Source organism: Macaca nemestrina, chromosome 1 (assembly GCF_043159975.1).
Source record: "Macaca nemestrina isolate mMacNem1 chromosome 1, mMacNem.hap1, whole genome shotgun sequence".
NCBI lineage: Eukaryota > Metazoa > Chordata > Mammalia > Primates > Cercopithecidae > Macaca > Macaca nemestrina.
In genome coordinates this window covers 196,110,037-196,136,070 of record NC_092125.1, presented here as the reverse complement: position 1 = coordinate 196,136,070, position 26,034 = coordinate 196,110,037, and the positions used below count along the sequence as shown (strand labels likewise).

The 26,034-nt window shown below is 52.7% G+C and overlaps 1 protein-coding gene across 2 annotated transcripts in view; it reads right to left on the bottom strand.

Annotated features, from left to right (window-relative positions):
* Positions 1 to 1,548: 1,548 nt before the first annotated feature.
* LOC105494747 (EPH receptor A10) overlaps positions 1,549 to 26,034 on the bottom strand; it is a 50,772-nt gene continuing 26,286 nt past the window's right edge. The window contains exons 6-17 of one of the 2 annotated variants that reach the window (XM_011763513.2): positions 21,517 to 21,650; positions 17,331 to 17,502; positions 13,151 to 13,259; positions 8,979 to 9,040; positions 8,709 to 8,834; positions 7,330 to 7,515; positions 6,454 to 6,515; positions 6,022 to 6,225; positions 5,580 to 5,729; positions 4,980 to 5,173; positions 4,233 to 4,388; positions 1,549 to 4,058 (exon numbers count right to left, since the gene is read on the bottom strand). In XM_011763513.2, the coding sequence (XP_011761815.1) occupies positions 3,944 to 4,058; positions 4,233 to 4,388; positions 4,980 to 5,173; positions 5,580 to 5,729; positions 6,022 to 6,225; positions 6,454 to 6,515; positions 7,330 to 7,515; positions 8,709 to 8,834; positions 8,979 to 9,040; positions 13,151 to 13,259; positions 17,331 to 17,502; positions 21,517 to 21,650 (1,670 nt within the window). In that variant the 3' untranslated portion in view covers positions 1,549 to 3,943. Of the gene's footprint in view, positions 4,059 to 4,232; positions 4,389 to 4,979; positions 5,174 to 5,579; positions 5,730 to 6,021; positions 6,226 to 6,453; positions 6,516 to 7,329; positions 7,516 to 8,708; positions 8,835 to 8,978; positions 9,041 to 13,150; positions 13,260 to 17,330; positions 17,551 to 21,516; positions 21,651 to 26,034 lie in introns of both variants that reach the window. The other variant, XM_071095921.1, reaches the window with a different exon arrangement.

The following is a 26,034-nucleotide window of genomic DNA, read 5'->3' as shown; positions in this document are numbered from 1 at the left end:
TCACACCCGCAGCCTGTCCTGGTCATTGTCTCAGCCCACTCTTCCTCCTTTCGCTGGACTCCTCAAAGATTCCCAAACTCCACTCCCCAATCCTCTCATCTGGCTTCTGCCCTGACAACAAAGTCGCTGTTACGGGTTGAACTGTGCCCCCCACCAGGCCTCTATGTTGAAGTCCTAACTCCCAGTAGCTCAGAAGGTGACTGTATTTGGAGACAGGCCTTTAAAGGGGTGATTAAGTTAAAATGAGGCTGTTAGGGTGGGCTGGTAATGGACCAGTCCAATATGACTGGCATCCATAAAAACGGGAAATTGGACTTACAGAGGGAAGATGATGTGACGAGACAGAGTGGGATGATGGCCACAGGCAAGCCAGGGAGAGAGGCCCAGAGCAGAAGCTTCCCTCACAGCTCTCCGGAGGAAACAACCCTGTCCACATCTCGATCTTGGACTTCCAGCCTCCAGAGCTGTGGGACAGCAAATCCCTGTCGGCAAAGCCACGGGTGCTGTGTTACAGTAGCCCAAGCAAATGAATACACTCACCGGTAACATCCCAGTGCCCACACTGACAGCCACTGCTCCCTCCTCTGTCACTTGCTTTCTCTGTTTCTTGTTTTGTTGTTATTTGTCTGTTTTTCTGCTCTATCACCCAGGCTGGAGTGCAGTGGCACAATCTCAGCTCACTGCAACCTCCACCTCCTGGGTTCAAGTGATTCTCCTGTGTCATCCTCCTGAGTAGCTGGGATTACAGGCACCCGCCACCATGCCCGGCTAATTTATGTGTTGTTAGTAGAGATGGGGTTTCACCAGGTTGGCCAGGCTGGTCTCGAACTCCTGGCCTCTAATGATCTACCCACCTCAGCCTCCCAAAGTGCTGGGATTACAGGTGTGAGCCATCGTACCCGGCCATTTTCTCTGTATTTAACACCAAAACTTGCTCTTCAGCAGCACTGGCACAGCTCCTCCTGGCCTCTCCCACTGCTCCCCTTCATCTGGGTGCCTCCAACGCTGACGTCTCCCCTCTCCTTCACATGCTGGCCGGGTGACCTCCTTCTCACCGCGGCTTCCACCCCCATCTGAACGCTGATGACCCCAAAACTGTCTCTAACTTACATCTGTGCTCCAAGGTTCAGACCAGATATCCACCTGCCTCCTAGACATCGCTGCCGCACATCCCACGGGCATCTCAAACACATATCCAAAACTGAGTGCTGGGCATCCTTTCCTGGTCTCTGCCCTCCCTGGTACTGTCTATCCCAGCAAAGGACCCCACTGTGTCTGGGACACCTCCCTTGTTCTACTGCTCCTGAGACTGGGTGACAGACTTCTCTACACACCCAGGGCACCCAGTTCCCCTCAGTACCCGGGGTCACACCGTCCTGCCACGGATCCTGGGACATCTTTCATGGCAGGAGCAGTGTTGGACTCACCTCTATGCAAAGACATCTCAGATGCACACTCTGGACATCCCTGTCCCCGAGGAAGGGGGCAGAAACCCTTCCACACCAGCTATACAATGATCAAGAAACGGTCACTCAAAGAGGCACCCTATCACAGACAAGTTTTTATTATCCTGCATAGAGAACCCAGGAAATATAAAAACATGTCCAGAAGGAACCCCCTCCGACTGGCCCCCTCCCTCCCAGGGTGAGCTCAGACCAGGGTAATGGGGGCTTGCAGGCCACCTCTGTCCAGCGAACAAGTTCCATATAAAAATAGATCTGTAGAGGGTTCCCAGAGAGCCATCGCCCCGCATCACGCCTGTGCAGGGCTGAGGCCGGGGACCCATCAGGATTCTGGGACCTCACTCCTCAGTGGAGGGGAGATCTACCCTGGACACCGAAGTCCTGCCAACACAGCCAGGGGCCCTTCTGCAGGAACAGCTGGAGTAGCGGGAGGAGACTTTTCCCTGCAGAGAATGACTGATGTAGCTGGAGATGGGGATGAGGCTCCATCCACAAAAGAAGGGATGCTGGTCCAGGCTTCCCAGGAGGGGTGGGGAAGGCGGATCCTGGAGGGCACCTGGCCGGGGGCTCCCCCAACCCTGACAAAGGTGGTAGCAACATCTTGGTCTCCCCAGTACCCCCAGAGTCACTGAGCTGGGGCAGGTGCTCAGGAGACGGGGAGGCAGGGGGCTGGGGGATATTCCAAGAGCAGAGGAGCTGCTGCTGGCAGGGTGGGGCCAAAGGCACCGCTGTGAGTCACTGTCCCCCACCTTGGGGTGCCCTGCAAAGATGCACTGCACCTTCCGCCTCTGGGCTCTTTCTCATGCTAGCCTCTCTGCATGGACTCCTCTTGTCTGAGGCCTGCCATCTTGCCTGCCGGACACTCCACGCACCCCAAGGAAAGAACCTTCCCTTTCCCACCTGCAAGGCCTTGTTCAACTTACATCTCAGCTTCACACTTCACGAGAGTGGCTATCTCCCCCTCCAGCCCACCCACCCACTGACCCAGAGGGCTCCTGGGGGCCCTGGGCACCGGTAGATGGTGCCCTGGAATTACTTCTTGGTACCTGAGCTCTTCTCCTGGTCTAGTCTGAGCCCCCCAAGGGCAGGCTGTGTGTCTTTTTCATCTCTTTTCTCTACCCCTTGTCTTCTCCTTCCCGCTCCATCCCACCCCACCCACACACAGCCAAGCACAGCAGACAAGTGTCAGGGGTGGCCTGAACAAACTCAGCCCCTGTGGCCCTGCCAAGATCCAGCTGCCTTCCTGCTACCCTACAAAAGCCCTGGCATCCTGGGCCCCACCATTCCCGGGGGCCCTTGTGGATAAGGAACTCCATGGTGGGCTCAGCACAACCACTCCTGCCAGGGCTCCACGAAGTCAGAGCAGGGAGGGGCTCCATGGAAGGCTGGCTAGTGCCCAAGGCACGGAGCTGGCTGGAGGGGGTCACCTCTAGAGTCCCCACGGGCTGTACAGGGAAGTGGGGGTGCCATAGGGCAGGACCAAGGACTCTCTCTCCAGAGCCAGCTCATCCCTGGATTGGGTTCTGACCCCAGCTCTGACCCTGACACCTCACTTGGCCTCAGTTCCCCCATCTGTACACTGGGGGTTAGACCAGCCTGTTTGAGAGAGAGGACCCGTCTCTGAGTCTCCTCTTCACCCTCCCCAAGGCTGGAGAGAAAAGCTCTTGGGTCCCTGGGGAGATGACATGGCCCTTTATGCTTTTCCCAGATGTCCTGGCCACTGAGTTCATAAAGGAATGCACACAAGGGCCTCGTGGAGCCCCAGGGAACACCAGGGCCTTGCATGACCCAGCTTGGTCAGGATTCTTGGCCTCACCCTGAACTGTCAGCTCAAGGCAGGGGAACACAGAAACCAGCTCCTGAGTCTAGGGCTCTTGGGCGTCAGCCCCTGAGCTCAGCACCATCTTTGCCTGCCTGGGCCTTGGCCAGTATTCAGTCAGCCCCTGCCAAGGCACAGGGAGCTGAGGACGATGCGTCTCTGGTACAGCCCCCGAGGCCTGAGCCACCAGGCAGCTGCAGTCACTGCCAGGTAGAACAAGAGCCCCCTGGGACCCACGCTGTCTGACTGGTCAATGGGTCTGTGGGAAAAGGGAACACCCCACGGGGTAGGCCCCAGCCCCTAGTGGGTATGAATGGCAGTAGGGCATGAGCCAGGGCAATCTCAACCCACTGTCTTCCCTCCAATCCCTGCCCCAGCTCTTCTCTGAGACCCCGAATTTCCTCCTGCTGTTATCTCAGGGGTCCTCTCTAGGGACTTGAACCTCTTTTCTGGGGCACTGAGTTAGTGAAGGTGTTCAGACTGGTGAAAATGGGAGGGGCAGGCAGTGAAAGCGGGGAAGCTGGGGCCCCAAACCAGATCTAGGCCCAAGCGGAGGAAGAGAGTCCCTCCCACGCTGCTGGAGCACAGCTTGCCACGGTCCTTGGGCAGGGCTGGGGGTCTGGACCCCCACCGGAGTCCTGCCTTGAAGAATGGGGTCCACTCACACCTGCACCCCCTGGCCCTGCAGCTGGAGCACTCGTGCCTGCAGGGCGCTGATCCCGCTGAGGAGGGCCTCTCGATGTTCAGCTGAAGAGATGCCTAGGCTCACCAGGTCCCTGAAACAAAGGCTGGTCACACTCAGCTGGCTTGACCCCAACTTCTGCTCCTCCCATGAAGGCCCTCCACTCTCCCTCCGCTTCTCTGGACAGGTTGGGACTTCCCAATATAGGCAGGGGCAGGGCCCCTGGTATCCCCTAGCCCCGGCCTTGACCTTGGTGCCTCGGACTCACTGGGCGGTCATCTCGGCCACGGCCTCCAGGCTCCCGTAGCCAGCAGCTGCGAAGCTGTCCTTGTAGCGGCACAGGTCCAGGGCCTCCAGCCACGCGCCCACAGAGCCAAAGGAGGGGAAGGTGGAGAAGGCACGGTCCGCTAGTGGGGTGGGAGGCCTGCGGGTCAGAGGAGCTGTGCTCAACCAACAGCTGGGATCTGGGCCCAAACCTGGTGGTCTCCCGGGGAGAGGCCAGCTGAGGATGAACAGGAGAAGGGGAGGGTAACCGGGCCCTGGGGCTGGACCCAGCTCACATGAGCACCGTGCTTTCCCGAAGAGGCGAGGGCTTCAGGTTCTTCAGGCAGGTGGAGGCAGAGCCAGCTAAAGGTATTGGAGTATCTGGAACAGTCTGGGGTAGGACATGCCTAGGACTGGTTGGTGACTCATATTTGGAACAACGAATATTAATTTCACATATTTGATTAATTGGGACTACAAATGTGTTAGGGCTATTACCACATCTATTTCTCCAGTCAGAGGTCATTGTACCCAGGGATGCAGGCAAAATCCAGGAGACGCGGAAGTGACCAGGAGGATGTGCAGTGCGGTGGGCCTGGGCAGGTGGGAGGGCTACAGCCCTCTGGGGCAATGGGGTGAGCGATCGCTCCTGGACAGGTTGGGGGTTGGAGGTGGTGGGTTTGCACTTGAGTCATGCAGGAAGACCCTCCATGGACAGGTAAGAGGCTGGCTGTCTCCTGTGGGAACATACCTGGGACAGGTAGTCGGGGCACAGTTGGGGGGCTCTGGGTCCTGCACCATCTTGCTCAGGATGCTGTGGATCTGGGAGAACCTGGGCCGCTCACCTGGGTCCTTCTGCCAGCAGTCGAGCATTAGTCGGTGCAGTGGGGTAGGACAGTTCCTGGGAGGTGGCAGCCGGAAGCCATCCTCCACAGCCTTGATCACCTGGGCGACGGGGATGGGGAGCAGAGAGGAGGCTCCAGGTTTCCCCAGGACACGGTGCACGCACACACACACGCACACACACACGCACAGACACACACACGTGCAGACACACAAACACGCATGCACACACACAGGCATGTGCACATGCACACACGCGCGCACACACACGCACACACACGCACAGACATACACACATGCGCAGACACACAAACACGCATACACATACACACACACACACAACACACACAAGGAAGACTCAGGCAGTGGCCAGGCAGAACCAGAAGAAAGCAGACGGAGAAGAGGGGCCTGGGGCTGGAAGGCTGAGGGCCAACGGGCAGAGGTCAGGGAGCTGGGGCCTGAGGTAAGAGGGTCAGAAGGCATGGAGCTGGAGTCACCAGTTACTCACGTCTTGGCCAGACATGTCCCAGTAAGGCCGCTCCCCAAAGGCCATCACCTCCCACATGACGATGCCAAAGCTCCATACATCACTGGCGGAGCTGAAGTGGCCAAACTGAAGCGTCTCAGGGGCGGCCCACAGCGCCGGGCTCCGGCCACTCTGTAGGAGCAGGCAGGTCAGGGGCAAGGAGGAACTGGATGACACACAGGTTTCCCCACCCGACTGAGCCCTAGATCCAGCCCTGAGTGTCATCCTCCCAAGCAACCCCCAACTCCAGCTTCACATCTGGGAAAGACACAAAAGCTGACCTCAAGGGGAGGTCCACTCGCATTTATGCCAAGACCAGCTGGGTGGAGGGGCAGGGAAGGGAGTGAAGTGGGGAGCTAGGGGTTCCAGCGCAGCTTGGCAGGAATCAGAAGGCACAGGCAGGCTTGGCTGGGGGCACCCTCACCATAGTGGTGTAGACAGCCTCTGCTCGGTCCCGGGGGCCCCGCCCGAAGCCAGAGATCTTGCAGACAAGGTCGCTGCTGACCAGCACACGGCGAGCTGCCAGGCCCCGGTGAACGTAGCCCATCTCTGACAGATACTTCATGGCTGATGCCAGCCCAGGCAGCAACCCCATCAGTTGCCCAGCCACCAGCTGCCCCTCGTGCCGCTGTGGAGGGAGGAGACTGAGGCCAGGGCTGTGGGCTTGGATCCCCTGGTGTTGTGTGACGCCAGGGCAGTCACCCAGCTCTCGCCAGGCTTTAGTTCACCCTGTGACCACAGGTCAGCCCGGCCAGTGGGGATGATGCCAATTCCAAGCCCTACCAAAGAGAAAAGTGAGGGACCCCTGCCCGCTTTACAGAATAAAGTGGTCATTGGCAGCCCCAGGGCCACTCACCCTGAGGAAGCCGTCCAGGGCCCCATGGCTCATGTACTCGGTGACAATCATCAAGGTGCTTCCTGTGCCCAGGGATGGGAACACACATGCTAAGTTGACTACTCCACCCCGCGCACACACAAGTTTCCCCCCCGGTGCCCCAGACCGGGCCTCGAGAGCCAGAACCAGCACCAAGCTCCCTAATCTCGCCATCCTCCTGCCCAGCCCAGGGTCCACTATGCCGAGGAACAAAAGAGGAGACATCTTAGGTGGACAAAGGCCAAGGTCATGAGCTGCAACAAGCTTGCTAAGAAAGATCAGTCTTTCTAGGAGTGATATTCTAGGGGGTCAGAAGATCACTGAAAGGTCAGAAAGGTCATTCTGGCTGGGCGTGGTGGCTCACGCCTGTAATCCCAACACTTTGGGAGGCCGAGGCAGGTGGATCACAAGGTCAGGAGATCGAGACCATCCTGGCTAACACGGTGAAACCCCACCTCTACTAAAAATACAAAATATATATATATATATATATATTAGCCGGGCATGGTGGTGGGTGCCTGTAGTCCCAGCTACTCGGGAGGCCGAGGCAAGAGAATGGTGTGAACCTGGGAGGCAGAGCTTGCAGTGAGCCAAGATCACGCCACTGCACTCCAGCCTGGGCGACAGAGCAAGACTCCATCTCAAAAAAAAAAAAAAAGAAAGGTCATTCTGAGCCAGAGTGGCCACTCTAGGAGAAGGGCCACCCTGAGTCAGTGAAAGCTGAGGTCCCTGGCTGAAGCTCCCTCCCATGGCTGAGGGAAGGACCTGGAGGGGCAGGGGCACCCCAAACTCCCACCCCATCATTTCCACCCACCATACTCGTGGGCTGGGCAGCAGCAAGGGAGCACCGGGCCCTACCTCGGGTGACAACACCCTCCAGCCGCACGATGTGGCTATGGTCAAACTGGCCCAGAGTGAGGGCCTCCGCCAGGAAGCCAAGCCTCTGTGAGTCGGAGGCGCTGTCCCTCAGCGTGTGCACGGCTACGGGCAGCTCCTGGCGACCGGGGAGCTGCAGGCAGCCACAGCACAGCTCCCCAAACCGCCCTGTGGGGAAACAGCACATCAGATACTGCCAGAGGCCACTGCTCTGGCTGAGCTGAACAGGCTGAGCCAAGGAGAAAGTGACTCTGACCAGCCTGGCCAACATAGCGAAACCCAGTCTCTACTGAAAATACAAAAATTAACCAGGCATGGTGGCGCATGCCTGTGATCCCAGCTACTTGAGAAGGCAGGAAAATCACTTGAACCCAGGAGGCAGAGGTTGCAGTGAGCTAAGATTGTGCCACTGCACTTCAGACTGGTTGACAGAGCAAGACTCAGTCTCAAAAAAAAAAAAAAAAAAAAAATGACTCCAGATCATGGACTGTTTCCAGTTTAAATCCTGGTAAACTAAGTACCAGCAGTGTGACCTAGAATTCCATCTTGTTCCCTTTCTTGGCCAGTCTCCTCTGTGAAATGGGGATTCCTCCCTGCCTTCCTCAGTGGGGGGAGGTTTCCAAGTCTTAAAGAAAGGACGGGGCACATGCCAGCATGCCAATGGCCATCAAACCCCATGTGACCCAGGACGGATGACAATGACATCTATTCTTCCAACCCTGCTCCTTTCTGGCTTCTGTCTGGAGACAGTGTCAGGGGATAATGTCAGGCTCCCAGTGAAAGCAGCTGCCGTCTCTGAGCACAGAAGGTTGAGGATTTGTAGTCAGGAAGAAAGGCTAGCAGGAGACTGGCGCTTAGAGAGCAAGAGCCGACAGCCAGGCCCTGTGAGGAGTGCTGGGAGGTCCCCACATTAGCCCCCAGAAGGCAGATATCATGCCCATTTCACAGATGAGAAACTGCGGCTCTGAGCAAAAGAAGGCCATGCCCCTGATCGTGCAGCGAGTCAGTGGGAGGGCTAGGACTAGAACTCAGTTATGTCTGGCCCCCAAGCTTGCAAAGGCCCCTCCCCACAGCCCCATAAAGGCCTGGGACTAAACTGCCAGTGGTAGTGTGCAGAGGTCTGACCTTGAGGACCAGGAGAGGGTCACAGACCCCTCTGCCATCCTCTTCCCTATAATCAGGCAAGCCAGGGACTTTCTGGGTGGAGGGTGGGCTTGGTGTGGAGGCAGGGTTTCCAGACACGAGCAGGGACTTGGGTGGAGGTGGGCTTCAGGATAGCGGTGTGGACAGAGTAGGGGCGGGGCCTGTAGAGTGGGTGGGGCTTCCAGATGGGGACAAGTCTTCCTGGGCACCCAGCTTGCCTGCTCCAAGCCTCCTCTCCAGCGTGACGCTTTTCGCATCCAGTTCCTTGGCAAACAGATGCACAGCCTGCAGTGGGTCCCCACAGCTCTGGGGATCCAGGAATGTGCGACGTGTTGGGACTTTGACTGGGAGAGAAAGAGATGAACCTAAGGAACGGGGCCTCCGCCACTGGGGTGGACAAGCGGGCTCATGCAGTGGAGCAAGGCAGAGGGCTGAGGAGTGAGGCAAGGTGGAGCCCGCCCCTCCCCAGCCAGGCCCAGCCAACTCACAGTGGAAATACAGCTCCTCTTCATCATGGGCGTCCCCTCCTCCTTTACCATAGCTGCAGGGCCTGGCAGGGAGTTCAGGATCATTCTTTCAGCCAGGCCACCCCAGCCCTTCCCATTGCAGAGCACTGAGGGCAGTGCCCCTTGGTCCCTTCAAAAGACAAGGCCTGTGCCCTGGGGGAGGGACCTTCCTGTCCAGCTGGTTTAAAAGTTTCTCTGTGGTTTGACAACCTCCCCATGGCACAGATACAACCGTAGCCCTAGACCAAACCCTCACCACCACCACCATCCCTAGCTACTTTCACACAGTGAAAATTATTGCAACTCCAGAGGCACCCAATCCATACCCTGACTGCAGGCCCCCAGCTGACCCCAACCTGCGGTTTTATGAAAGTGTGAATGAGGCAAGCGGACCCACTCAGGGGCAGCTTCTGGTATGGTCAGGAAAACAAACACGGAGAGTTAGCCACAAGCCCACTCATCAGTGCTGGCAAAGAAGGGCGGTGTACTGTGGGGACATGGGACAGACAGCCCTGACCTGATCTGAGCTCATTGTGGATGGCTTCCTGAGACAGAGGCAGCCACGGGCCAAAGGACCGCATCACAGTCAACAAAGCCACAGGTTGGCACTTGGAGCCCCCAGGGGCAGGGCCTTGCTGGCCCAGATAAAGACTTGAGCTTTGATTCTGGGAGCAGAGGAGAGCCCCTGTGGAGTTGAAGCAGAGGAGTGCAATGATTTGATTTCTACTTTAGAAAGAGCTCCAGTTGCAGAGTGGAAGCTGTCACGGGTGTCACCACAGGAGAGGAGCTGGCAGTGCTTCCAGCTATGGGGTCAACATGGGCATGAAGAGAGGCAGAGGACTCGAGTGACATGAAGGTGACAGGGGCCACAGGGCTGAGAGGTTGCTGGATGGCAGAAAGGAAGAGGGAGAAGTTGCCCACAGAGTTCATGGTGGTGCCATTTACTGGGATGAGGAGACAAAAAGTTCATATTTAGACATCTGAGTTTGCAGGCCTAGGGGATAAGCAGGGAAGATAAGAAGGGGGTTCAACGTGTGTGTATCTGGAACTTGGAAGAGAGGCCTGCTCTGCAGATACAAATTAGGAGCAATGAGCATGGCCCAGGGAGAGGATGGAGTCTGAGAAGAGGGACTAGGAATAAGTCTGAGAAACCCCAACATCCAGGCTAGAGGAAGGAAGCACCAAGGACAGTACAAAAGAACCACCAGAGGAACAGAAGGAGAGTGGAGGGAAACTCGGGCAGGGTATCACGGAGACCAAGGACAGAGAAAGTAGAGGGGGTGGTAGAGAGAAATCACATAAAGGTACAAGGAGGAGAGACCAAGGGAGGAGTTTCCGAAGTTTTCACAACAGAGATGATCACATGTAGATACAGATGGGAAGGAGGAGCAAGGCTGTCACACGGGGGGAAGCAGCCACCGAAGGGTGTTGACGGCCTGGGCTCAGAACCTGACTGCACGGACCTGCTTCCCAGCTCCTCCACTCGGTAACTGTGGGACTGGGTGGCTCCGTTTTCTCTTTAATAAAACCAAGATAAAGATAGGCCTGCCAGACAGCAGCATGTCAGACAGCTTACCAAGCCTCCACACATGTTCACTGTTATGGGCGGAGAGGGGGACATTAGGAGTAATAGTGGGCTCCCAAGATGGCAAAAGGGTGGGGTTCGGTCATAGATGGAAGGACTGATCCTGGCTGGGAGGATCACCTCCTCTAGAGGAAACGGGGTGAGGATGGGTGCAGAAGCAGGCAGGTTTGTAGGTTTGGTGGTAAGTAGCTCAGGGACCAGTGAGGAGGCTAAAGAACAGGTGTGACAGGTGTGGCCAAGACAGCAAGCTGCAAAGACAGGGAATCTGCAGGCCAAGAGGGGTACTGGATTAAGTATTGGGGTGAGGCCAGGCATGGTGGCTCATGCCTGTAATCCCAGCACTTTCGGAGGCTGAGGTGGGTGGATCACCTGAGGTTAGGAGTTTGAGACCAGCCTGGCCAAAATGACGAAACTCCGTCTCTATTAAAAATACAAAAAAAATTAGCTGGATATGGTGGCACAGGCCTGTAGTCCCCGTTACTCAGGAGGCTGAGGCAAAAGAATCACTTAAACCGGGGAGGCAGAGGCTGCAGTGAGCTGAGATCGTGCCATTGCACCCCGCCTGGGTGACAAGAGCAAGGCTCCATCTCAAAGAAAAAAAAAAAGGTAACGAGGCGAAGCATTCCAGGGGGATGGCCAGGAGGAACAGAAGAGATGATTCTTGGGAATGAGAAGTCAAAGAACCAAGGGGCAAGGGATGGGACAGGCTGCCTGGCAGCTACTGAAATCACCCAGGGTGGTGACAGGATTTCCACGAATGAGGAGCAACATCCAGGAAAGATGGGTGGAAATGAAGTGGGGAAGGTTGAGTGGATGGAGGAGCGAGAGAGGGTGCGTGGTGTGGAGAGGAGAGAGGCTTCCACTGGACCACACGGGCTGGTGAGAAGTGGGCAAGCCAGGGTGGAATGGAGAGGAGGGAAACTGGAGGTGAGGGACCACGGCGCAGAGCAGGTCCTACACACGGGACGGTGTGAGAGGTGCTGCAGACAGCCCGCCAGGCTGGGACACGCATGCTGGCAGAGAACGCCTCTCTACCCCTCCACGCTAAACCAGGCTCACTCTCCCCATTTCGGTGCAGCTGGATTTGGAATCCCGCACTGGCTTGATCCCCCTCTGTAGTGCACCTGTCCCCAGGGCACTCCTGTCCTGCAGAGCCTCTGCCCAGAAAAGGAGCTCTTGGCTTGCTCATCTCCCTCTGCCTTCTGCCTCTTAGAGCCCCTCAGTGCAAAGCCAGGATGAGATGCTCTTGGCATCTGTCCATCCCTGCTTTTTCTTTCTTTTTTTTTCTTTTTTCTTTTTTTTTTTTTTTTGAGATGGAGTCTCGCTCTGTCGCCCAGGCTGCAGTGCAGTGGCCGGATCTCAGCTCACTGCAAGCTCCGCCTCCCAGGTTTACGCCATTCACCTGCCTCAGCCTCCCAAGTAGCTGGGACTACAGGCACCCACCATCTCGCCTGGCTAGTTTTTTATATTTTCAGTAGAGATGGGGTTTCACCAGGTTAGCCAGGATGGTCTCGATCTGCTGACCTCGTGATCCACCCATCTCGGCCTCCCAAAGTGCTGGGATTACAGGCTTGAGCCACCGCGCCCGGCCCATCCCTGCTTTTTCAACAGGTCCAGCACATGGACCTTCATTCTCCATGAGCAAGGAGCTCCCTACTCTTGTCCTGCCCTCCTGATTTGCCTGGCCCAGGCAGAGCTGGCTTCTAGACTAGCGAGACAGTGTTCTCTCCCACTCAGTCACTTTCAGTGCCTCATTCAAGGCCAAGCAAATAGCCAGTACCAAATGAACACCCATTGTCCATCCAGCTGCCAGGCAGTTTCGGGATGCTGAGATGTGGCTCCCTGGCCCACCCACCTCTCTCCTCTGCTTTCCCACTCCAGCCCATCTCATGCAGAATTTCTAACCTCTCTGGTCTGCTGATCTCAGCGCAGCCTGGGACCCATCTGGGTGACTCTGCCTGCAGCAGAGTGTAGCCCTGGGGAGAAGGGGAGGATACATGCCAGGAGGCCTCTGCTGCCTGCAAAAGGACTAGAATCTTCTCTGAACCAGACTCAAGCTCTACGTCTTTCCCCTTCCTCCTATTCCCTTTCTCTGCTCACCCTCCTGCAAGCTTCTTTCTGCTAGGGGTGGGAGGTTTCTGCTTTATGAATTGCCCTCCCTGTCCTGCCCCTCCCACACACATACATACACAAGATTTCTGTCTTTTCCCCCTTTTCCTGTGTTCAAGGGCCTCAAGAGGCCTGGGGGCCTCTGAGCACCTCCGGAGAATCCTAATCACACTGGAGCAGCCAGAGCTTGATTCCTTCCTCAGTGATGCCTTCTGACATTTAATGAGTTAAGGCGCTAAATCCCCTTCATCCCAGAGCGGCTGATCTAGCTGCAGTGCTGGCTGCCACAGGAACAGTGAGCGGGGGAGGGGCCAGAACGCACACCTATATCTGTACAGCAGTGTGCTTGCGGGTACAAATCTGCCTGTGTGGAAAGCGGGCAGAGATACCTGTGAGCACACATTACTGTGCACGGGACATGGCACACCAGGGGTCACCTAGGCTGGGGCCAGCCACCTACCTCCTCCAAATGGCCAGCACACTCATCACGGAGCCCAGGACGAGGAGGGCTGAGATGGTCACTACGGTGACGACAACAGCGGGGCTCTGGTCCCTGGACCCTGAGGCAGCTGGGAGGAAAATCACGAGGTTGAGGCGGGCAGAGGACCAGGCTCCTAGGCAAGCCCCGGGGCAGACTCCTGTCCTTACCCTGTAGCAGGATTCCCACAGCACCTCTGCACTTGGCACTGTCTCCCAGCCACAGAGGTGCCAAGGCAGTCCCACTGACCACAGTGGCACCTGGAGTCCCAAGAGCTTCCTCTACTCTCAGGGCAGGACACCTCCACGGCAGCCCAGCTCCTGCTCAGAGAGACAGGCAGGAGTCCAGACAGGCAGGGCCAGGCCTCTCTCTATGCCTTTCAGATGAGCAGTGAGAGATTCAAAGTCACTCTGCAGGAGGAATGACCTCTGCTCTGAGCTCCCTATGCCCCATCCAGACCATCCACCAACAATAATAAAAAGGGCTAATGGTAACTGCACCTTACTCCATTCAAGACACTGGGCCATTTGCCTTCACTATACTGTCTTGTTTCATCATCACAATAATCCAGGAAGGCATTACCGTCTCCATCTTACAGCTGAGGAAACTAAGGTTGAGAAATTACATAATTTGCCCAAGATCACATGGCTAAAAAGTGGTGAACCTAAGATTTGAGCATGACTCCAAAAGTCTCTGCCTGATTCCAAAGTTTCTGCTTTGAACTATTTCCCCAAGAGAGCAGCCCAGAGGACCCTCGCTCTCAGCCCTATTCATCAATCTCTCCAACCGACCCATCCATCCATCCAACCTACGTGCCCAGTTTGCATTAGTACTGAGGAGACAGTGATGAATCTGGAGGGGTGCATGAACCTATGGGTGAGATAGAAACAAAAATCTTAACTGTAGGATGGAAAAAGAAACAGAAATGAGCAGAGCTGAGCAGAGGCACAATAATTTCTTCCTAAAGTCAATGAGGAAGGCTTCACAAAGAAAGGTGCCATCTGAACTGGACCTGCAGATTGGAAGGATTTTTGATGGTGCTTTGATGCACACGCTGGGTCTGAAAATGGCAAGTCGTCCCATGTGTCTGGGAAACAGACTGCACGAAGGCGGAGAGTGGCAAATAGGAAGCTGGAGGGTGGGAAGACAGAGGGAACTGGGGGAGCCAGAACCTGGAGGGCCTTGAATGCTAAGCTAAGGAGTAAAAACTTTCTCCTGTGGGCAACAGGGAGCAGTGGAGAGAGTTCCTGCCCAAGAAGAAAAGGAATGAGGGCGTCTGCTGAGGTGAGAGTGAGGATGGAGAGGAGGTGCTTGAGAGAGGTGAAGGTTTGGCGTAACTATTAGGAATGGGAAAAGTACTAAGTGGCCCTGAAGACTGAACTGAGATTGGAAAGTACACCTCTGCAGGCAGCTTCCGCGTGGGACATGGGGAGGAGAAAGGTCCAAGTCTGGGGACTAGCAGGTGAACGCAGCAAGACGCCCAGGGAATGAGGGCTGGCAGAGTTAGGGGGTATTTCTGATGAGCTCATCTGCAGGGGCTGGGTAGAGATGGGTGTGGGGCCCGGAGGAGCTAAAAGCCTTGAAGATGAGGTAGGATCCAGTGAGCTGTCTTTCGGATGTCACAGAGCATGTGAGGAGGAACAGAAGAGGAGAGTTAGAGACCAAAAATGCTAGAGTCAAAGAGGGTATTTCAGAGCCCAGGGTTCCAGAGGTAAAGAGGGTCAAGGGTCTGGGCATGGACAGAGGGGAACAGAGTTGCCAAGAACTGCTTGAAATGAGGCATCCATGTGGACACAGAAATGGAGAAGATGCCAGCAGTGGGCAGCCTCTGAGATGGCATCCCTACCTCCTGGTATCCATTCCCCGTGAGTGCAGGCTGGACTCACTTCTAATGAACAGAATATGGCAAGAGTACTGGGGTGTCATTCCCAAGATGAGTAAACAAGACGAATGGCTTCTGTCTTGGGTGCCCTCTCCCTGGCTCACAGTCTCTGGAAGAACCTAGCGGTTGTGGTGAGCAGCCCTAAGGAGAGGCCCATGGGGCAAGGAACAGCGTGCCTTAGCAGCAACCAGCAAGACCCCGAGGAGGGAGGTGAACTCTCCCCCAGCTAAGCTCTGAGATGATCACAGCCCCTGAGGACAACTTGACGGCAGCCTTGGAAGAGACCCTAAGTCGCTGGCACCTAGCTGAGAGGCACCTATATTACCCATCCATGGAAAAATAAGATATTCAATATTTGTTGTTTTCACCTGCTAGATGTTGCAGCAACTTGTTACATAGCAACAGGTAACTGGCACAGTGGTGATGCATAAATGTTCACCAAGACCTTGACTGGGGGCCGGGCATGGTGGCTCACACCTGTAATCCTAACACTTTGGGAGGTCAAGACAGGAGAACTGCTTTCAGCCCAGGAGTTCGAGACCAGCCTGGGCAACATAGTGAGACCCCAACAAAGTAAAAATATTAGCTGGGCATGGTGGCGAGCGCCTGTGGTCTCAGTTACTTGGGAAGCTGGGGTGGGAGGATCACTTAAGCCCAGAAAGTTGAGGCTGCAGTGAGCTGTGACTGTGCCACTGCACTCCAGCCTAGGTGACACAGTAAGACCCTATCTCAAACAAACAAACAAACGAAAATCTCAGTTTGGAGACACAGCTCATGGGAAACCACACTCTGCAGATTAGGAGAACCATAGCCATGGCCACAGGAAGGGGGGCTGGGGATCTCAGCAGTCTCTACCAACTGAGAGGTACCCAATGAATGCAGACCATCAGCCCTTCTCCACTGACAGCCCCCAGCTCCTGCCCCCCACACGCCCACTCCAGAAAAACCTGCCCGCCTTTGTTCAGATGGCTTCCTCTCCCCAAAATGCCTCCCTGCCCATCTGTACACATTCAAATATTCCCCAGCTTTAATCTCCTCTTTCCAGCACCTGGCCGAGGTCTAACACTTTTTGCATTCAGGCAAGAAGTGTGGTCTTTCTTCCCAGAACTCAGACCCCTTCAACATTTTATCTTCACCTTGCTTTGGGCTCAGAGCTCTTCCTATCTTGGATTAGAGTCATGTAGCAGGTTGGAAAGAATTATTATCTTGACAGCTGGTGCCAGAATGCCTCTTAGGGGGAACCGCCTTTGTTCAGGAAAATATTTTCATGAGCTGCTCAGGGTAGATAGAGGTGAGATCCTGAGGGCCAGGTTAGCAGCAGGCAAAGCAACAAGACAGCTAAACTGCTCTGCACACATCAGGGAATTGGGGAGTGGGTGGGGAGAAGAGGAACCAGGGGAGGGAAGTAAAGGAGGAGGGAGGAAAGCACAATATTGTGGAGAAGCCAGAGATGTTTTCAGATGAGGATATTCAATGTCCAGTTTTTGTTTGGTTTTGGTAACAGCTTTATTGAGATATCATTCACATAACATGTGATTTACCCACTTAAGGTACGCAATTCTTCCTTTTTTTTTTTTTTTTGAGACAGAGTCTCACTCTGTGACCCTAGGCTGGAGTGCAGTGGCACAATCTTGGCTTGCTGCAACCTCTGCCTTGCGGTTTTAAGCGATTCTCATGCCTCAGCCTCCCGAGTAGCTGGGATTATAGGTGCCCGCCACCATGCCCAGCTAATTTTTGTATTTTTAGTAGAGACAGGGTTTCACCATGTTGGCCAGGCTGGTGTCGAACTCCTGACCTCAGGTGATCCACCTGCTTCGGCTTCCCAAAGTGCTGGGATTACAAGCGTGAGCAACCGCGCCTGGTTGCAATCCTTATTTGTTGTTTTTATCACTGCAATGCAACCCCTTCATATCCATCAACCTTCAGTGAAGTCAGCATCACGCTCTAAGGCCTGGTGAGGAAAGGGACAGTTTCCCATGTTTGGGCCTCTATCCAAACTGAGTTTCTATCCAGCTGAGACATGGGTTATAGCTGTTCACAAACCCCTCTCCTGTGAGCTCCTCCAGGACAGTTTCCCAATCTAATTCAAGTCGGTGAACAGGCATTAGTCAGTGGATTCCAAAGTCATTAATTAATTAGGCTGTAATTAAACTGTTCTGCAGGCTCCCTTCATGGCACAGATAACTCCAGATAACTCTCCCCCTCTATTTGTCTCCCTGCCTCAGCCCCGTGCAGGGTTCTGTCTATCTAGGTCCCTGTCCACTCAGACACACTACTTACCCTCCCCCGGGGTCTGCACTTCAATGCTGGGGTTAAAGCTCTGGGCCTCCCAGGATGGCCCCGGGGAAGCAGCCCGGATCTGAAAGACGTAGCGGGTAGCTGGCTTCAGGTTGGTGACAGTGACTGTGGGCGCCCCTGTCTTCACCATGGAGTAAGTCTGCTCACTCTGACCCTGGAGAGAGATCAAGAAGTGAAGCCCACCAGCGCCAGGTCCGCTGTTCTAGGAGAACAAAGGGTGAACAGGAACAGGGAGGCAGGAGAAGCATCCTTAGGTGAACGTGGGCTGAGTGGGAAAACCCAACCCCAATCATCTTGGGGGTTCCCAGGGATCTTTCCCTTGGATCCTCAGCCCCTGTCTTCACTGCAAGCTCCCACCCACACTCTGTGGCACTTGTAGCTGAGAATAGCCCCACCTCTGTGTAAGAGAAATTTTAGAGAAGATGCCAGATCCTCCTTCCGGGGGATGATAGGATGAGGGCCACCAGGGCCTGTCCATCCAGGCTGAGCTGGGCCAGTGCCCTAGGCAGGCCTGAAGCCTCAGAGGACAGAATGAGAGAATGAGCTCTAACCCACGAAAGCCCCCAATGGCCCACAAGGCTTTTCCTTTCCTTGATGTCTGATTTTCACAACTGTCCTGCAAGGCTCAGAGGACAGAAAGTATTATCTTATTTCTTTGTTTCACAGATAAGGAAACCCAGCTTAGAGGGGTAAAGACTCCCCCAAGGCCCCAGCTGGAGCTATCACTGATGAGCGCCTACTCAGTGCCAGCTTCTACATGAGACTCTTTACCTTCCGTGAGCCTCACAATGGCCCTGTGGAGTCAGCATTTCCACCTCCTTTTTAGGTGAAGTTCACATCAAGGAAGGGGCCGGTGCGCCCTCGGAATCCCTGCAGAGCCTGTGTTTTTTCCTTAACATCATGCTGCCCCCCACTCCACCCCAACACACCTGACAATGGCATACTAGAGATGCTCCTCCTGTCGTTTCGTCCCTGCCCACACCTTATTAGAGTCCCTGCCATATTCACAGCCCTGGAAGGTTACTCTCCCCGCTGATATTCTGTGGCTCCAGCTTTTTGACCATAGCATTCAGGAATTGGGACGAACTTTGACCCAAGCTGGGCCAATCAGAATCTCTCTTCCAGGCATCTCAACAATCCATTGAAAGACGGAGAAGCAGTGGCTTCAGGACCTCCAAGGTAGGGCAGGCTAGGGGCAGGGAGGAGGAAGGAACAAGGCTGCCCACCTGGGCATTGGCAATGTGCTGCAAGCAAGCCCCTCTGCAACGTGGGCTGGACTGGTGTGCAGAGAGAAAGGTTGAGATGAGAAGCACTGTGGCTCCAGAGAGGAGCTGCCGGATACCCGCCCAGGTCCAGCAAGGCTTCTGCTCATCAGGCTCCATGAGGGTGCCCTGAAGCCTTTCAAATATAGCACTTTTATACCTGATACTTGTTTCTTTTTTCTTTTTCTTTTCTTTTTTTTTTTTTTTTTTTTTTTTTGTTTTTTGAGACAGAGTCTCGCTGCGTCACCCAGGCTGGAACGCAGTGTGGTGCAATCTCGGCTCACTGCAACCTCCGCCTCCCGGGTTCAAGCAGTTCTCCCTGCCTCAGCCTCCTGAATAGCTGGGATTAGCAGGGAGTAGCAGGCACCCACCACCATGCCTGGCTAATTTTTGTATTTTTAATCAAGACTGGGTTTCGCCATGTTAGCCAGGCTGGTCTCAAACTCCTGACCTCAGGTGATCCACCTGCCTTGGCCTCTCGAAGTGCTGGGATTACAGGCGTGAACCACCACGCCCGGCCTTGTTCCTTCTTTTTTGTTGTATTTGGGGTTTTGGTGGGTTTTCTTGAGACAGGGTCTCACTCTGTTGCCCAGGCTGGAGTGCAGCAGTGCAATCACTGCCCACTGCAGTCTTGACTTCCTAGGCTCAAGCGATCTTCCTGCTTCAGCCTCCCAAGTTGCTGGGACCACAGGCGCACACCACCATACCTGGCTAATTTCTTTTTTGTAGAGGTGGGGGTCTCACTTTGTTGCCCAGGCTGGTCTTGAACTCCTGGCCTCAAGCCATCCTCCCGTCTCAGTTTCCCAAAGTGCTGGGATCACAGGTGGTAGCCACTGAGCCTGGTCCTTGCTCCTCTTTTTGAGGGTTTTCATGCTCAGCAGCCTGGGAGCATCCACCCACCTCAGCCTTGGGACTCTCGTCTGTGCCCTGATCCTCAAAGTCCATTCAGTGAGTCCTTTCTAAGCACCTGCTTCCCAGTGTCCTTTGCTGCTGTCCCTAAACATCAGCATTCCTCAAGGCTCTGTCCTGGCCACTCTTCTCAGACACATTCCCCTTCTCGTTTCTCTCCTCCAGTCCCCTGGCAGCAGCTACTGTCTCTATGCTGAGAGCCCCCAACTCACACTCTCTCTCTCTCTCTCTCTCTCTCTCTCTCTCTCTCTCTCTCTCTCCAGGCCAGATCTCTCCCTTAAGGTTCAGCAAGTCCACCTGGATCTCTCACAGGCCACCTGAATGCTAGATGAGCAAAACCAGGTTCATCATCTTGCTCCAAGCCTGTGCTTCCACCTCAGTGCTTCTCCATCTCAGTCAGTGGTACTTCATACTCTGGGTTACCCAGGTTAGACACCCAGTAGTGACTCAGGACTCTCTCCTCCTTCTCACTCACCCCCAACACTCACAGGTCTCAATAGACTTCTAGTATTCAAAAACTATTTTCAGCAAAGGAGTCCCTCATGTCATTGAGGAGTGAGTGAAGTTCTGACACATGTAGAAGCTGAAAGAGGTTTCACTTTAGTGAATATAATTTGCACCGAAGTGAGAAACAGTTTAACGGTAGCTTGCATATCAGATTTAAATATAATAAATTGGCCGGGTGCAGTGGCTCATGCCTGTAATCCCAGCACTTTGGGAGGCTAAGGCAGGTGGATCACCTGAGGTCAGGAGATCGAGACCAGCCTGATCAACATGGAGAAACCCTGTCTCTCCTAAAAATACAAAACTTAGCCGGGTGTAGTGGTACATGCCTGTAATCCCAGCTACTTGGGAGGCTGAGACAGGAGAATCGCTTGAACCTGGGAGATGGAGGTTGCAGTGATCTGAGATCACGCCACTGCACTCCAGCCTGGCAACAAGAATGAAACTCTGTCTCCAAATAAATAAATAAATAAAAATAAAGATAATAAACTTGGCCGGGCGCGGTGGCTCAAGCCTGTAATCCCAGCACTTTGGGAGGCCGAGACGGGCGGATCACGAGGTCAGGAGATCGAGACCATCCTGGCTAACACCGTGAAACCCCGTCTCTACTAAAAAATACAAAAAAACTAGCCGGGCGAGGTGGCGGGCGCCTGTAGTCCCAGCTACTCGGGAGGCTGAGGCAGGAGAATGGCGTAAACCCGGGAGACGGAGCTTGCAGTGAGCCGAGATCGCGCCACTGCACTCCAGCCTGGGTGACAGAGCCAGACTCCGTCTCAAAAAAAAAAAAAAAAAAAAAAAAAAGATAATAAACTTATGGGGAAAAGAGCAGATTGGGATGTGACTCCATTTGTTACATCACAGCTAAGCTGCAACCACAGATTGACAATGGATACAAGAGGTCAGCAAAAATCAGCACAAGTATCCTATGGGGATCAATTGGCTATATGGAGTTCACAATCAAGAGTTCTGTACATATTTTATTATCACTGTAAATGCTGTGCTACACATTTTTTATATGATTGGAATTATAATAACTCATACATTTATTGTTCTGGAAAGCTGGCTGTTAAACATCTACCAGCACACCACCACACCTAGCAATGTGCTCCATGGTCAGGCATTTTTGTAAAATTAGAAACGATATGATCTTTCTGTGTCCTTTTTCTTTAAAAGGGCTCTACATATGGTACGTATAAGATTCAGACACACAAAATCTGGGCCGGGCCCCAGAGAAAGCTCTTTGTCAACTGAAACACTAGGTGACATGGGGACAATGGAGATGGTTGGTGATGGAGATAGACCTGAGCTGAGAGAGGAAGAGCAGGAGTCCGGGGGAGGACGGGGAGACTCGAGCCTGGGGCCCCTAGGAGACGGGCGGTTCTATTTACAAAGGGAGTAACAAGGGCTTTTGCTGGGAGGACTGCCTGAAGAACCGGAAGCGCGGTGGGACAGGTGCGGGGCAGGCTCCAGGTCCCTCCCAGACACGCACTCACCTTCTCGTAGTATCGGATCTCGTACTCCGTGCCATTGGCCCCAGGGGCTCCGGCAGGGATGGGCTCCCGCCACGACAGGGACACGCTCTGGGGTTCCACTCGGTCCCTGCGGATCTCATCCTCCTCCCAGGGCGCTGAAAGTAAGTAATGTGGGATTCTCCACCTTGCCCACCTGCACGGCAGGGCTGGGGGTTGGGGGAAGAGGGTGAGGCGTGCGTGGCTGTGGGACGGAACTAGAGAGGCCTGGGGCGTGGTCTAAGGGGTTGTGGGCGGGGCTAGGGAACAGTCTGAGAGGCGTGGCCAAAGGGGAGGAGTCTGTGGGACCAGAGGAAAGAGGCCTCTCTGCCCGCACAGCCCTTTTGTTTATTGTCCGGTAGAGGAAAAGTATTAGGCCTTCTGCTGCTTGCCCACCCCTTACACCCCAGCTTCTCTCATGGTGGTTGGCTCTAATGCTCCAGGCTCTTTCTATACTTGCTGCAGCTTGGAGACATAAGAGAGCATTTAGAGGCAGAAAGACCTGCTACTTAATAATTCCAATGGTCTGACCAAGAGGTAATACACTCGGCCGGGCGCGGTGGCTCACGCCTGTAATCCCAGCACTTTGGGAGGCCAAGGCGGGTGGATCACGAGGTCAGGAGATCGAGACCATCCTGGCCAACACGGTGAAACCCCGTCTCTACTAAAAATACAAAAAATTAGGCGGGTGTCATGGCGGGCGCCTGTAGTCCCAGCTGCTGGGGAGGCTGAGGCAGGAGAATGGCATGAACCCGGGAGGCGGAGGTTGCAGTGAGCCGAGATGGTGCCACTGCACTCCAGCCTGGGTGACAGAGGGAGACTCCATCTCAAAAAAAAAAAAAAAAAAAAGAGGTAATACACTCAACAAACTAGAAATAGAAGGAAATTATCCCAAAAGAATAAAGGACATATATGAAAAGCCTACAGTGAGTATCATACCCAATGGTGAAACACTGGAAGCTGCCTTCCTTCCAACATCAGGAAAAGGGTAAGATGTCTGCTGTCATTACTTTTATTCATCATAATACCAGAAGTTCTAGCCAGAGTAGTTAGGCAAGAAAAAGAAATAAAAGGCATCCAAACTGGAAAAGCAGCAGGAAATTTATCTCTGTTTACAGATGACATGATCTTATATATAGAAAACCCTAAAGATTCTACACATGAAATTGTTAGGCCAGGCGTGGTGACTTGTGCCTATAATCCCAGCACTTTGGGAGGCTGAGGCAGGCAGATCACGAGGTCAAGAGATCCAGACCGGCCAGGCGGGTGGATCACTTGAGGTCAGGCCGAGGTGGGTAGATCACTTGAGGCCAGGAGTTTGAGACCAGCCTGATCAAATGACGAAACCCTATCTCTGCTTAAAAAATACAAAATTAGGCAGGCATAGTGGTGCACACCTGTAATCCCAGCTACTTGGGAGGCTGAGGCCAGAGAATCGCTTGAACCCAGGAGGTGGAGGTTTCAGTGAGCCAAGATTGCGCCATTGTACTCCAGCCTGGGCAACAAAAGCAAAACTCTGTCTCAGGGGAAAAAAAAAAAAAAAGAGAGAGCGATGGAGATCATCCCAGCCAACATGGTGAAACCCCGTCTCTACTAAAGATACAAAAATGAGCTGGGTGTTGTGGTGCATGCCTGTAGTCCCAGCTATTCGGGAGGCTGAGGCAGGGGAATCACTTGAACCTGGGAGGCAGAGGTTGCAGTGAGCCAAGATCGTGCCACTGCATTCCAACCTGGGCAACAGAGCAAGACTTCATCTCAAAAGAATAAAATAAAATTTAGAACTAATAAACAAAATACAGCAATGTTGCAGAATACAATACCAATGCACAAAAATTTGTTGTGTTTCTATACACAAGGAACAATTCAAAAAGGAAATTAGGAAAACAATCCCACTTACAATAGCATCAAAAATAATAAAATACTTAGACATAAACTTAATCAAAGGGATGAAAGACTTTTATACAGAAAACTGTAAAATATTGCTGAAAGAAATTAAATAAAACACAAATAATTGGAAAGGTATCCTGTGTTCATGGAATAGAACACTTAATATTGTTAAAATGTCTCTACTACCAAAAGTGATCTACAGATTCAATGCAATCCTATCAAAATCCCAGGCATTTTTTTGCAGAAATACAAAAAACATCCTAAAATTAATATGGAATCTGAAAGGACCGTAAATAGTCAACACAATCATGGGAAGGAAAAATAAAGCTGGGCCAGAGGCAGTGGCTCACACCTGTAATCCCAGCACTTTGAGAGGCCAAGGCAAGAGAATCACTTGAGGCCAGCAGTTCGAGACCAGCCTGGGCAACACGGTGAGACTCTATCATTTACAAAAACCAACCAACAACAAAACCTACACACACACACGCAAAGGTAGAGTCCTCACATTTCGTGACCTCAAAACATATTTCAAAGCTACAGTAATCAAAACAATATGGTACAGACATATAGACCAATGAAACAGAATACAGAGCCCAGAAATAACTCCTCTCCATGTATGGTCAAATGATCTCCCACAAGAGTACCAAGGTTATGCTATACAGAAAGGATAGTCTCTTCACCAAATGACACTGAGAAAAGTGAATATCCACCTGCAAAAGAATGAAGTTGGATGCTCACCTAACATCATATAAAAAAAATGAACTCAAAGTGGATTAAAGACCTAAATGTAGGATCTGAAATGATAAAACTCCTAGAAGAAAACACAGGAGAAAGCTTCATGACACTGGATTTGGCAATGATTTCTTGGATATGACACCAAAAGCACAGGCAGCAAAAACACAAATAGACAAATGAGACTACATCAAACCTTTGCAGGGCAAAGGCAACAATAATCAGAGTGAAGAGGCAATCTTTGAAATGGGAGAAAATGCTTGCTAACCATTTATCTAAGGGGTTAATATCCAGAATGTATAAAGAACATCTAGAACTCAACAACAAAGACCAAATAACTCAATTAAAAAATAGAGACAGCGGGAGTGGAGAAGGAACAAAGAAATCTATGACTGATTGTGATCATTTAGTTGTAAACAACACTGCACTCAGACCAGCTTGAGTAGACATTTCTTCAAAAAGGATATACAGGCCGGGCAGGCGTGGTGGCTCTTGCCTGTAATCCCAGCACCTGGGGAGGCCAGGGGGGCAGATCACCTGAAGTCAAGAGTTTGAGACCAGCCTGGCCAACGTAGTGAAGCCCTGTCTGTACTGAAGATACAAAAGTTAGCTGGGCGTGGTGGTGTGCACCTGTAATCCCAGTTACTTGGGAGGCTGAGGCACAAGAATTGTTTGAACTTGGGAAGCGGAGTTTGCAGTGAGCTGAGATTGCACCACTGCACTCCAGCCTGGGCAACAGCGTGAGACTCTGCCTCAAAAAAAAAAAAAAGATATACAAAAGGCCAAGAAGCACAGGAAAAGATGCTTAATGTCATTAATCATCAGGGAAATTTAAATCAAAATCACAATGAGATATCACCTCACATCCTTTAGGATGACCACTACCAAAAATATAGAACATAACAAGTGTTGGCAAGGACATGAAAAAACTGGAACCCTTGTACACCGTTGTGTAGCAATGTAAATTGGTAGGAATGTAAATTGGTGCAGCTGCTATGGAAAACAATATGGAGGTTCCTCAAAAAATTATAATTACTATACGATCTAGCAATCCTGTTTCTAGGCCTATATATCCAAATGAACTGAAATCAGGTCTTGAAGAGATACTGCTCACCCATGGTCATTGTGGCATTATCCACAATGGCCAAGAGGTGAAAGCAACCTAAATGTTCATAAGTGGATAAATGGATAAAGAAAATATGGTGTATACTCCATGGAATACTATGCAGCCATGAAAAAGTATGAGTTCATGTCCTTTGCAGGGACATGGATGAAACTGGAAACCATCAATCTAAGCAAACTATCACAAGGACAGAAAACCAAACACTGCATGTTCTCACTCATTGGTGGGAGTTGAACAATGAGAACACATGGACACAGGGCAGGGAACATCACACACTGGAGCCTGTTGGGGGTGGGGGTGGGGGGAGGGACAGTAGTAGGAGAAATACCTAATGTAAATGACGAGTTGATGGGTGCAGCAAACAACATGGCACATATATACCTATGTAACAAACCTGCACGTTGTGCACATGTACCCTAGGACTTAAAGTATAATAATAAAAGAGTAAAAAAAAAGAAAAAAGAAAAAAGAATATGTAGTGTATACATACAAGAGGATACTATTCAGTCCTTAAAAAGAAGAAAACTCTGTCATATGCTACAGTATGAATGAACCTTGAAGACATTATGCTAAGTGAAATAATCCGTCACAAAAAGACAAATACTGCATGATTCCACTTATGTGAGGTATCTAAAGTAGTCAAACTCTTTGAAACAGAAAGTAGAATAGTAGGCCAGGTGCAGTGACTCATGTTTGTAATCTCAGTGACTCATGCCTGTAAACCCAGCACACTTTGGTAGGCCAAGGCAGGTAGATCACTT